This window comes from Enhydra lutris, unplaced genomic scaffold, assembly GCF_002288905.1.
Source record: "Enhydra lutris kenyoni isolate GAN:26980312 unplaced genomic scaffold, ASM228890v2 scaffoldscaffold50, whole genome shotgun sequence".
NCBI classification, from domain to species: Eukaryota; Metazoa; Chordata; class Mammalia; order Carnivora; family Mustelidae; genus Enhydra; species Enhydra lutris.
In genome coordinates, this window is record NW_019154134.1 from 14881684 (window position 1) to 14895240 (window position 13557).

Genomic DNA, 13557 nt, shown 5'->3' on the forward strand with positions numbered 1-13557 from the left:
CATGTTTCAGACCTCTGTGTGGGGGAGATTTAAAAAAAAAAAAAAGTTTCTCAAGAAATCAAAACTCTAAACCTCTACCAGGCATGGCTACAAAGTCTGAATATACATTCCCTATATGGTATAGGAATCCTAAGCCAAGAAATTAACTTGAAAAAAAAAATGTCTAGACTACTAGACCCCCTAAATTGCCTGGTAGAAACAAATGCAAAAGTTTTTTGTAGAAACTCTTAAACAATCCTGGGTGCCTAGAATTCCTACAGAGCATGATGGAGATGCAGCTCTAGCTAAATATAAACTCACAGTCAAAAATTAGAAAACACATAGAGAAATGATGAGCCTAGGAAGAGAGTCAGAAGACTCTCCCCAAGAGAAAGATCCCCAAGAAGAATCTGAAAGATACAACATAAAGGTGTTTTAAATAATTAAAAGAGATTTTTAAAGGACTAAACATAATTTAAAAAAAAGACTGAGACTATTAAAAGAACAGATGAATAACCAAAAGAAAAATAACCAAAAAGAATACCTAGAAATAAAAATATAATTAAAATCAATGGCTCAGCTTACATCTTAAAAACTGAGTAATTATAACTAAACAAAGGATTAATAAACTGAATTATAAAACTAAGGAAATTATTCAGAATATACTCCTGAGAAATAAAAATTAAAAATTAACGTGCTATGATTACTCATAGTTGATCATATTGTAAAGGGAAGTACTTATACTAATGTGATATACTCAGTTATGAAATAGAATAGTTGGCCAGATTTTTCACACAGTTGGGTTTATGCAGCAAATGTCACAGCATTAGAAAATCTCGAACAAAATGGCTGATTGTTAATACATTGCACATTAGTAACATTCTTCAAACCACGTAACAAAGATGTAAGCAACAAACCAAGGCTTGAACAGAAAGATTACTGGTGTTCTTGATTACATCTGGCTCATCTTCGTTTGCCAGCCAAAGATAAGAAGAGATAGGTTGTTGGTTTTTGGTTTTTTTATTTTTCAATCATAAATTTTCACTAATACATATGCATGTAAGTTAATACAAAATGTTAGTACTCTTCTTGAGACAAAACTGTGCTCCATAAACCCAGATGTCAACGAATCTTTACAGGGAAGTATTGCAGGATCAAATCTATAAATTGGTTTTCTAATTCTAACTTAGCAAAACTTACTTTGATCCGCTTCGGATAGCTGTCCTGAGTTATTCGTTGGATATACTTGTTTTTTATGATAACATCAAATTGAACTTGTTTATTAGTTGTTGCTGTTGTTGCTTTAACTGAGCAACAGAAGTGGCAGGTAGCTGGAAAATCAACCAATATCAAACAATTGTATCTTATAAACAGGAGATGAATGTAAAACAGCAGTGCTGAATTTTAGGAGAATCTTAATTTTTTTTATTTTTTTTTTTATTTATTTGACAGACAGAGATCACAAGTAGGCAGAGAGGCAGGCAGAGAGAGAGAGAGGAGGGAGCAGGCTCCCCACTAAGCAGAAAGCCCGATGCAGGGCTCGATCCCAGGACCCTGGGATCATGACCTGAGCTGAAGGCAGAGGCTTTAACCCACTGAGCCACCCAGGCGCCCCTCTTAATTATTTTAAAAGTGAGATAGGTGATTTTATACTCAAACAAGTGAGAACTACAATAATACATTATATAATAAAGATGTTTATAAAATTGGTTGATAAGTCAACATTGATCACTGTCTAGCACAGGAACTAGTTGTGGAGCTGGATCCACTTATTGGTTTTGTTTTTATTTTAATTTTTAAAAATATTTTATTTATATATTTGACAGAGACAGCAAGAGAGGGAACAGGAGCAGGGGGAGGAGCAGAGGGAGAAGGAGAAGCAGGCTTCCCGCTGAGCGGGGATCCCAATATGGGGCTCAGTCCCAGGGTCCTGGGATCATGACTTGAGCCAAAGCAGATGCTTAATGACTAAGCCACCCAGATGTCCCTGGTTTGATTTTCAAATGGGTGAAAACCAATCCCAGGTTCTGACCTCCTCTTCTGTAATAAGCATAGGTGTTAATATGAAACCACATAGCCTTTTTACTATTTATTCTAAAAATATTGTATTATTCTTCAGAGGATGAAACTGCTCCTGATGATGCTGTTGCAGAATACAGAAGAGAAAAGCAAAAGTATGAAGCTCTGAGAAAGCAACAGGCAAAGAAGGGGACTTCCCGGGAAGACCAGGTAACTTCATAAGCCTAAATCTATATGTAACGCATTGCCTTTTAATTGTCTTGAGGTGTTGCTCATGAAACCTGATTTGATTACACATCAGAAAAACGCTACCTCTTAAAAATTAAGAAAGATATATTCATAGAGTGTGGGGTGACAAGAACCTTGGACACTCATGTTCTTTCCAGATATTGTAGGCAAAAAGCCTAAAACTTTCAGGTTTCAACCTTGTACTCCCATATCAAGCATAGGAACCATATAAAGTCACATATTCTCAGTAGCCAGGTAGAACCTTTGTCTAAGTAAATATTATAAAATGGAGTAGTGGCGATTATAAATGGTGAAGAGATCTCTTCTAGCACAGCATCTCATATACTGACTAGCCAGTTCTGCTCAAAATTGTAAACTGCCTGTAAATAAGGCATTCAGTCCACTAGTTGATTTCTATTGTAAATAATATCACAGGACTCTTCTTGTTTCAAATAATTTATGAATTTTTAAGAACTCATAAAAGATGACTGTTAGAAATAAGAGTAAAAAAGATAGCTCCACAATCTGAAAGTCAATTTTATATACTATGCAACACTTGGCATTTAGTAAGATAAATATCTTCAGCAGTCATTCATGTTGAAAAGCTAGGGGGAAGACCAAAATCATTTATTTGTGATGCTGCCATGTATATCTATTTGAGAAAATGCCATTTTAGGTGTATAGATAAAATAGGCAAAATAAAAGTAAATTAAAAAGCCCAAGTCTATTTGGATAAATTAATATAATCAGGAACTACATTATAAATGACACCTAATTCCTGGTAAAGCAGAATCATGCATCAGTACTTAGCATGAAAATAATCATAAGGAAAGTTCTACAAGAAGTCAGATACAGGAAACTGTAATTATAGAGGATGAATTTGAGCAATTTTCAAAAGAAATGGCATATCAAATGAAATTAAGAAAAAGCACATTATTAACTTGTTTTCATGGAGTCACAGTGAATAGCAACTGCAGTCAATAATACTACCAAAGATACCCAAGGATCACTCTTATTCATGCACTCCTCTTTTTTGCCTCCTAGCAAATAATTATTAAGAACCATGTACTAATCAGTATATTTGGCGGTAAACAAGGTAGACACACATATGTCCTGAGCTATTAGGGAAAAGAGCCAGTTAAGTAATACCATTAAAAAAAGGTGAGCATTGTGACAGGTTAAGTACAGGGAACTATAGAAACATCTAATAGGACCTAAGATGGTCTGAGAATCTGGGAAGGCCTCACTGAGAAAATGATTCGGCAGTTGAACTGTGATGGTTGAATAGATAGGTAGCCAGACAAAAGGAAGAGTATATGAAAAATATCTGATTTCTTTGCAAAGAACTATATGTTAAGTATGACTGTAACATAAACTAAGAGAAAGATGATGCTAGAGAGGTAAGCAGAAACCAACTCATGCAAGGCATTTTTGAGTCATATTAAGAAATTTAAATTTACCCTAAGGGGAGTGGGGAGCCATTGAAAGAAGGAAGTGACATGATCTCATTTGCAGTTTAGGAAGATCCCTCCAATCTGGCTGCAGTATAGAGAGTATATACTGAACCAGGACAGGACTAGAGGTGCAGAGGCCCACTGAAGAGACTCTTATGTGTAGATACACATGCAGCAAAGTCTGTGAAGGCAGGGCCTCTTCAAAACAGTTTCCTCCTGCTAGGAAAATTCTCACTATGCTGAAGAGCCACGCTATAAGTAGTTGGCCATTCATTCCTTCAGCAAAAACCAGAAGACTAACTCCCCTAACAGATGCCAAACAGAAATGTCCCTATGCAAATCCTATCTTCTTTTTTTTTTTTTTAATTTTATTTATTTACTTGAGAGAGAGAGAACAAGCCAGAGAGAAAGAGAGAGAGAGAGCATGAGCAGGGGGTAAGGGTAGAGGGAGAGGGAGAAGGAGACTCCCTGCTGAGCAGGGAGCCTGACGTGGGGTTCTATCCCAGGAACCTGGGATCATGAACTGAACTGAAGGCGCTTAGCTGACTGAGCTACCCAGGTGGCCCAAATCCTATCTTTAGTCTATGTTGTGCCCCATTATTTTTGTGATGTTTGTTTTTCTTCCTTGTGTCTTCCCTTGCCTTTAGAATGCAGCTAGAGAAAAGTCTAAATCTGAATACAGGAGAAGCTTAAAAAGGCCAAGATGATGTTTTCTACTTGTTACAGTCCCCCTCCTCTGAGCAAATGCCCGTAGCAGGTTAATTGGCTCTAAAATTAGACAGCCTTGCCACTTTCAACTCAAGGAAAAAGATCCAGGTCTAGCATAATTTTCCAGGAAGCTTTTAAATTTGATTCCACTAAGAAGTCTCCTTTGTTTTAATTTTTCTTTATGCCTTTAGAAAGACATTTCCAAGTGTACAAATATCCACCATTAAAAATTAATGGGCTTGGGGCATCCAGGTGGCTCAGTCTGTTAGGCATCTGCCTTTGGCTCAGGTCATGATCCTAGGGTCCTGGGATAGAGCCCTGCATCAGGCTTCCTGCTCAGCAGGAAGTCTGCTTCTCCCTCTTCCCCTACCCCTGCTCAGGGTCTTGCACAAGCTCGCTCTCTCTCCCTCTCTCAAATAAATAAATAAAATCTTTTAAAAATCAGTGTTTATAGATATAGAAATATGCATATGCAGATATATTTTATATAATATACATATAGATATATAAGCTCATACACATATACACAAAAACACCTAAAAAGCCTTTAAGGATATTTGCCAAAATGTCGACAATTGTTATTCCTAGTTGTGGGATAATAGATATTTTTGTTTTGCTTCTCCTTGTTTTCTTATTAAACTTTTTCTTATTATAAAGCAAATATAAAAGTTTGCAAGCACAATTTTTTTTTAATGAATGAGGTTTAAAAACAAAGGATACCTTCTTTATCTGTTAACACTGCTTGAAGAGCTTAGTCTTTTAATTACTACTCTGGAAACAGAATAAAATATCTAAACCCTAATGCACTAGGCAGCCCTTAGAATGCCTATGAGGATATTCTGTAGGAATTTATAGTGTTTTCCCAAAACTCATCTCATTCAATAGCTATGGCAATGTGTATATTTTCACCTGTTGTTCATGTGGGCATCAAATTTTACAGACCTTATAATGTACATAAGGCACTTTCATTATCATTTTTAGCAATAACTGTCTTTGATTCTTGCACCACCTGTCTTTACTGAGCTTAAGTTCTAGACCATCATTTTTCATGAACCATGGTCTTAATGGTATTTCCTAGATAAATACAGAGCCTAGCAATTTATTGTGACTCCTTATTATACTTGTTACTCACATACTGAATTATTATACATCTTTTTGCTTATGAAATATGAATATTTTAGTACTGAATTCAATATGACAGTATCTTAATTAGACATTTGATTTTTTAGACAGGTAGTACTTCACCCCATTTCACAATTATGTAGTTTTTTAAATTGTAGGGAAAAAATTTTTTTCCAACTTTTGTTCTCTGCTCAAAATCTGGAGTCAACTGTTAAGTTATAGCCAGGGGACAATGTGATTGATTGTTACCCACAAAGGACACAGGAGACAAACAAAAATTAGAGAAATGGCCCCTTTTTAAAAAACCTACTGAATCATGGTAATTATGCCCTACTTCTTTTACTTAACAATAGAATGTAATACTTCATGAATATAATTTTTATAATAGTATAATGGCATAGTCCCTGTTTTTTAGGAAATTTATCTAGTTCCTTATTGACAGACATTTTAACATGTTTCCATGAGAACTTGTATGATTACTGCTGCAGTGTACACCTTTTGCATAAGCCATTTTCCATGTTTCACACAATTTCTCTTCATGGATTCCAGGGGTGCCGGGTGTCTAAGTGGGTTAAAGCCTCTGCCTTCGGCTCAGGTCATGATCCCAGGGTCCTGGGATGGAGTCCCGCCTGCTTCCCCGCCTCCCCTCTCTGCCTGCCTCTCTGCCTACTTGTGATCTCTGTCTGTCAAATAAATAAATAAAAATATTTTAAAAAAATAACATGAAACAAAGTGATTGAATCAAAAGGAATGATCATCTTAAGTCTTCTGATAAATTTAAAAGGCTTTCTAAAAATGTCACTCCCATTTACCCATCTTCTAACAGTTAATGTGTTCATTTTACCTTCCTTAACAATGAACTTTTTAAGTTCATGAAAATTTATTCAGTGACAAATAGTATTTATTTTTGGTATTTTAGTTTTAATCTCACATATTTTAGTAAAGTACATCCTTTTCTTATGGACATTAAAAATTAGCCATTAACAAACATGCATTTTATTGTTTAAGCATCTTTTATATAAGCAAATTTATGTTCCCTAAATCAGAAAGCAGTCACCTGTGTCTGAGGGAAAATGTCAGTGCAGATGCAAACAAAGCATTGTCAAGGTTTATTGCAGTTTTGTAAAATTATATTTATCCTTATCAGAGAACTTAGCAGTGTAATTGTTATTCCAGACCCTGGCGCTGCTGAACCAGTTTAAATCTAAACTCACTCAAGCAATTGCTGAAACTCCTGAGAATGACGTTTCTGAAGCAGAAGTAGAAGATGATGAAGGATGGTAAGGGCTTTGATTCCTCGGTATTAACCCTGAACAAAAGGCTCAGGGCAGACACACTATTAGGGCATTCCCACTATATCACCCATTTTTTCTCTTTCAGACTTCACCTTTCATCATCCCCTTGTCGTTATATAGGGCCTCAGCACCTTTTGACTTCATTTCACTTGAGTAAGCATTTATTGAGTGCTCGGTGTTTTCCCAGTATTATGCTAGCCAGCGGAAAATATACAAGAAATATGTGACTTTCTCCCTGTCCTAAATAACTTTCTAATATTGTGGAAAAGATAAGATTCACATTAAACAGCTAGAAAGCAGCCTCAAAAGATTCTAAATCATTAATATTTTACACTGTCCCACAAACATTTTAGGGCTCAGTAATACATTTCATAATCCTACTAAGTTCTTCTTAAAATTTATGACCTACAGGATCCTAGCAATTCATACGCAGTCAACTTATTTTTTTCTTTGGCTATTTTTCAGCTTTTTAAGACACTGATATGAAATAAAGGAATTAATGACTCGTATATGTCCTATCCTTAGCACTTTATCCTAGAATAGCAAAAAAGTGGGGGGGGGAAGGGAATAAGAATTGCGCTTTCCCTTATCACACTCCTCTGTCCTCCAGTTGACTTCACATGTAGTATATTAGGACTCCCCACACCTAACTGCCCTCACCTCCCACTCACCCTGGCTCCAGCACATTGCTGCAAGCAAGCCAATGGGTCACCCCCCACATATGACTCACCCTCTGGAACCTCTGAACTGTCATATGTGCCATTACCCCAACCCAGAATCAGAGCCTCACTCCTCTTTGCCAGAAGCATCTCTCTCCTATTTCAAAACTGCTCAACACTCCCATCCTCCAGGAAACCAGTCAGCAAGATTTGTTGAGCACTCACAAATCTAGAGGGTGGAGGAAAGAGGGCTGGGACACACATTAAAAAAGACATAAAAACACTTATTAAGAAAACATTTAAGCAAGATTCTATGACTATATATAACTTTAATCAAAAGAGCTGAGGGGATGATTTTTTGAATGGAATGAATCCTACCTCCCCTAGGACCCTTAAGTACCTGTGTATTTCTCAAGATATAGTTTCTATATGATCTGGGTTATTTTTTTTTAACCCTGAAACTTTTTAAATGGGTTTCTATTACTTATGTGTATTTGTTTACACTTAAATTCAAAGTTGTTTAAAGGCAGAAGCTGGCTTCTCCCACTGTCCTGTGCCAAAGGGGAAGGCTCAGTGACTGTTGATTGACCCATCAAGATAAGTGCACATTACAAAGAAGAACTTTCTGTTTTTTATATGACTGGACAGGTTTAGTTTTATTTTGGATTCCTTGAATGTCTCAAAATATCTTTCAAATGTTTTGGGTTCAGCCACCACATAAAAAAAATGTTTTGCCAAGTCCTCTTCCCCTTATTTTTGAATCCATATGCATTTTTTAAGGAAACATGATCCATGTGTTTCTGATTCATTTACACTTAACTCATCAAGATGGTGTTTTGTAAGAGCAGTTTGATGCCCAATAAGTTTTTTTAACCTTTTTATAAGCCATTTAAGTCCTTTTTTATTGAACAGGAAAGTCACCAACAAATTTAAACCCAGAAGTTTCATTTGAAACTCATAACCCACAGGATTCAAATTTACTTTTAACTTGGCAAGACCATTTAACTTCCCAGGGTTCTTCCTAGCCACTTGGTTCAGTATTCTCTCATTGTGAATTCCTCATTAGCTTCAGATATCAATTAGTGTTTTTAAAATTGTCATTCTTGCTTTTGTTGTGATTTCACAGTACAATCTATGTCCTAACATCCTCATTAGAAAGTGAACAAATGGAAAAACTTTACCAGATGGTAAAATCACTGGTCAATGATGTTGACCACTTCTCCTTCTGGGGAACAAAAATAAGTGGTCAAGGAAAGGTAAGTAAGTTAAAGACATGATTACCAGGTCTTCAGGGGGTTCATTTCTACCTTCAGTTGCAGTGTCCTTAACAGAAAGTCAGAACTGTAAACTCTGTACCTACACATTTTTCGTATTTGTTTTATTTAATATCTAGTAAAATACCTTTTGTGTTCAGGGTACTAAAGAGAATCATACAGAATACATGGGACCCTTTTTATTGCACTATAGACAATTGAAATTTTGTAACCCAATAAGCAACAACATCCTTTCTGTTCCTAAATACACCCGTTCCACTTTATCAGGTCTCTAGTGATTTAGATCATCTCTCATAAAGTATATTCCACTCAGAAAAGAAGTCTTATATTCAGAATGATTTATGGCAAATATTATGAGTGCATGGCATGTGCATGTGTGTTATGCATAAATTACATGGTTACCAGACTATTTTGTAGGTCACGGTTACTGCTTTTCTAAGAAGTGAAAGTCAGCCAGTGCTGTACTACACTGTCAGGGTCTGTTATCTGAGGTAAAATGATTGCTTCTCAGACATTTTTATGTGTCCACATGAGTGACCACACATTGAGGGATCATTTTCATTTTCTGTCAAGATAGAAACCATTACCAATTTGTTATGTTTTCTTTTACTTGGCAAACTCTTCTATTCGCATTTTTGGCTGAGCTGCTGTATTGGCATGGTATACAACAGACATTTGGGTACCATTCAGCAGCATTCTACTTTTTATGCAAAAAAAAAAAAAAAAAAAGGTGGGAGGGGGAGAGAAAGAAAAGAAATATGATTCTATTGTAAACACTGTATATGGTGTTTGATAATTATTCCCAGATTTCACTAACAAAGCACTTAAAGAAGTGTTATTAGTAGATCTAAGCTGAAATGCATGATAGAAATTTTTCACTCAAAATTATTAGGATTCTTCCTTTGTTGGGATATGTGCTGCCAATATTTGGTGGCAGTGATGGCTCCCAGATTCCCATGTAGCAGCTAAAGTAGCCTCTTTGCCACTACATTCCTTCATCCCACAGCATCACACTCTTATAGCTATAGAATCCTTCTTCAAGCATGGATTTTATAAAACCGATTAGATATATGGCAGGAGTCATCAGCCAACAGATTCATATGACCATGTGGATGAAGTCCACATGCCATTTTGGGTTTGGTTAGATAAAGCTTGGTTAGCTCCCAGAAAAGTTTTGAGAGAGCTGTGTCTGACAAGATAATAGAGAGACATAAAAAAGAAAGCCACCTGCTCCTAAGGAACAAAATCAGCATTCCAAGGAGAGGAGAAAAATTAAATCTATGAGATTAAAGTGTGACTTTTGTGAACATTTAACTATTTGCTACTAAGTTCCTTTGAATTTTTTTCCAGATTGTTAAATCCAAGGTTAACCTAATACTTTATCACAAATATTCATGATAAAATAATAAACAGTATAAAATCTGTCTGCTTTGCTCCCTCCTTGTCTTCTCGCCTCACTCTCCTCTACCACTTTCCATAGTATAGACAGTATTCAGTATCATAAGAATTAGAGAAATACTAACAATTGCAATGGTTGCCTCAAGTATTTTAATAATTATTTTTATTATATAAAGAAAAGATGTTCACTATAGCAAATCAGAATTCAGACCCTCAAAGAAAATAAATAAAAATCACCTGTAATCCAGCAGTAAATACTATTAATTTATACCCTTCCTGATATTTTTATGCACATATATATATATATATATATATATATATATATATATATATATCTTTTTTGCAGAAATGAGATCATATAATGCTATAATCTTATAACTTGCTTTTTTCCCCTCAGCAATATATAGTAAGTATACCGATTAAGTATATATATTGATTAAGTACTTTTCCTTGCCATATATAATTTTATAATTAATTTTTACATTTTTGTATTATGGCCACATAGTATGCCATTATATGGTAAACCATAGTTTACTTGATCAGCCCTATGTTGCTGGATATTTAGGCTCTTTCCAGTTTTTCTCATTATACACAACACTGTAGTGAACATCCATGTGTCTTCATCATTGCCAGTTTTCTCTGAATTAATTGCCAACCTGGAATTTCTTACTCAGTGGGTATGCATATTGGGTTTCTGCTAAATATTTTCAAGTGGCCCTCCCAAAATGTCATTCCAGTTTATACTCCCATGTAAGTATCATTTTTATGACTTGCTTTAAGGGCTGTGAGAATCTCAAGAATTAATTAAGTTACTCTGCAGTACTTAGTGAAAGAGAATAACATTTTACAAAAAATGCTTTGCCCTTTTAAAGTTTTAAAAAACACACAGTCTGGTTTGCTTCTGTTTTTAATAAAACTGGTACAGATTTCATCATGATTCCTCAGCTTCCTCAGGTCTAAGTGGTTTTGTTCTTGGTTCTGAAAAATTCTCCTTCCAAGATAATCTTATAGGTTAGAACTTTTGAATCTCGATTCTTCTTTTATTTGTTTTTGTTTTTCAGTTTTATTATTGTACCTTGACTTGCATTAAAAATCAGTTTGTCCATCAGTCACAGTTTGTTTGTGTTAGAGATTGGAGTTCAAGATCCAAGGTTTAGCATGAAGTAGTTTTCAAGCGTTCCTCTGGAGTTAGCATAGCATAGAAGTAACAAGGACCGGTTGTCTGAGTATCCAAAATCGTGAAAATTTAATAATGCAGATGTAAAAGTAATTATTGACAGGCCCATTCAGAGATCCTTATACGGTACCATTGAAGGACATTGCTTCATCTCACTGGCAAAGCTTTAAACACCTTTTGTGTATAATACATACTGTAATTTGTATATGGCTTAGTCATGTATTAAGTAAAGGATGCAGTAACTACAGATGAATATTTTAATTATAGTCTCCACTTCAGTGGAGTCAGGACTTTACCAGGCATGGGTAGTAAGTAAATGTAGACAAACCCACATATAGGTATGAGGACAAACACTGTGAGAATAGTGAAAGCCCACCTTAGCCAAGTGAAAGATCTTCTTTACCCCTTAGCATTAGTTAGGGCAGCAGATCTCAAAAATTTTATCTCTGGACCCCTTTATACTCTTAAAAATTAGTGAGGACTCCAAAGAGCTTTTATTTGTATGAAATATGTCTATTGATATTTACCTTCTAAAAATTAAAACTAAAAAAAATCACTAAAATCATTTCATGTTAACATAAATAAAATTTTTACAAAGAACCATTGTATTTTCATAGGAGAAAGTCTAGTAAGAAGAGTGGCATTGATTTACCTTTTTTACATATCTCTGATATCTGATATAACAGGATCAGCTGGATTCTTACATCTGTTTCTGCACTCCGTTTTGATATTACACATCAGGTATTTGCTGAAGAATTCCACTGTACATTCATAAGATAAGAATAAAAAAGGCAAATAATGTTTTAATATTCATACTAAAATAACTGACTTTGGAGACACAAAGAACCCCAAGTCACACTTTGAGAACTGGTGGACTAAAGCATCTTTAGTCATTGTGTCATTGCTTCATGATGATTCTTTTTTTGTTATCTATAATAACCCAATCTATAGGTCCTGGGAACCTTTACTCAACTTCCCAGTTTGTGATCCTTGTTTTCAAGCAGTACCAAAGTAATGCTTTCTGAATTAAATGTGCCCAACCTATTGGTCTAGACCTGCTTCCAACATAATTTTTACCATGCCCATAACAATTCCAAACTGATACTTAACTGTTTTTTTTTCTTTTTCAGAAATGTTTTGTAATAGACCTTATTTTTTTAGACCAGTTTTAGATTCACAGCAAAAGTAAGCAGAAAGTGTAAAGAGTTCCCATATTCCCCTGCCTCTTCTTTCCCCTAACACACGGCCATCTCAGCTATCAATATCTCACACCAGAGAGGTACATTTGTTAAATATGATGAACCTACATTCACACATCATTATCTCTCAAAGGCCACAGTTTACATTAGGGCTCACTCTCGGTGATATATGTTCTATGGGTTTGGACAAATGTATAACGGCATGTATCCACCATTATAATACCATGCGGAGTAGTTGCACTGCCCTAAAAATTCTCTATGTTCTGCTTCTTCATCTCTCACTTTCCAGCTAATGCTGACAACCAGAGATGATTTTACTGTGTGCATAGTTTTGCCTTTTCCAGAATCATAGAGTATGTAGTTTTTTCAGGTTGGCTACTTTCACTTAGTAATATGCATTTAAGATTCCTCCACATCCTTTCATGGCTTCATAGCTCTTTTTTAATGTGCTGAATAATAAATAGTGCATTGTCTGTATGTAGTATAGTTTACTTATGCATCCCTACTAAAGGGAAAATCAGTTGCTTCCAAGTTTTGGCAATTATGTATAAAGCTGCTGTAAATATCCATGTATAAGTTTTTGTGTGGACTTAAGTTTTGGGGTAAATACCAAGGATCATGACTTCTATAGCATATGGTAAGAGCATGTTTAATTTTGTAGGAAACTGCCAAGCTGTCATCCAAAGTGGCTTGACCATTTTGCATTCCTGCTGCAATGAATGAGAGTTCCTGTTGCTTGACTTCCTTACTAGCATTTGGTGTTCTCAGTGTTTTGGATTTGACCATTCTGATAGGTGTGGAGTGGTATTTCTTTGGTATTTTAATTTTCAATTCCTCGGTGACCTATGATGTTGATCATCTTTTCACATGCTGTTTGCCATCTTTATATCTACTTTGGTGAGGTGCCTGCTAAGGTTTTTTGCTTGCTTTTTAATCAGGTTTTCACTTTCTTATTATTGAGTTTTAAAAGTTCTTTGCATATTCAGATGTGTCTTCTGTAAATATGTTCTCCCAGTCTGTGGCTTGTCTTCTCATTCTCTGGACA

At 35.4% G+C, this 13557-nt stretch overlaps 1 protein-coding gene across 2 annotated transcripts in view; it reads left to right on the top strand.

Annotated features, from left to right (window-relative positions):
- LOC111156910 (CWC27 spliceosome associated protein homolog) overlaps positions 1–13557 on the top strand; it is a 200224-nt gene that overhangs the window by 164375 nt on the left and 22292 nt on the right. For both annotated transcript variants that reach the window (XM_022518040.1, XM_022518039.1), the window contains 2 exons: positions 2099–2208; positions 6687–6790. In XM_022518040.1, coding sequence (XP_022373748.1) covers positions 2099–2208; positions 6687–6790 — 214 coding nt within the window. The remainder of the gene's footprint in view (positions 1–2098; positions 2209–6686; positions 6791–13557) is intronic.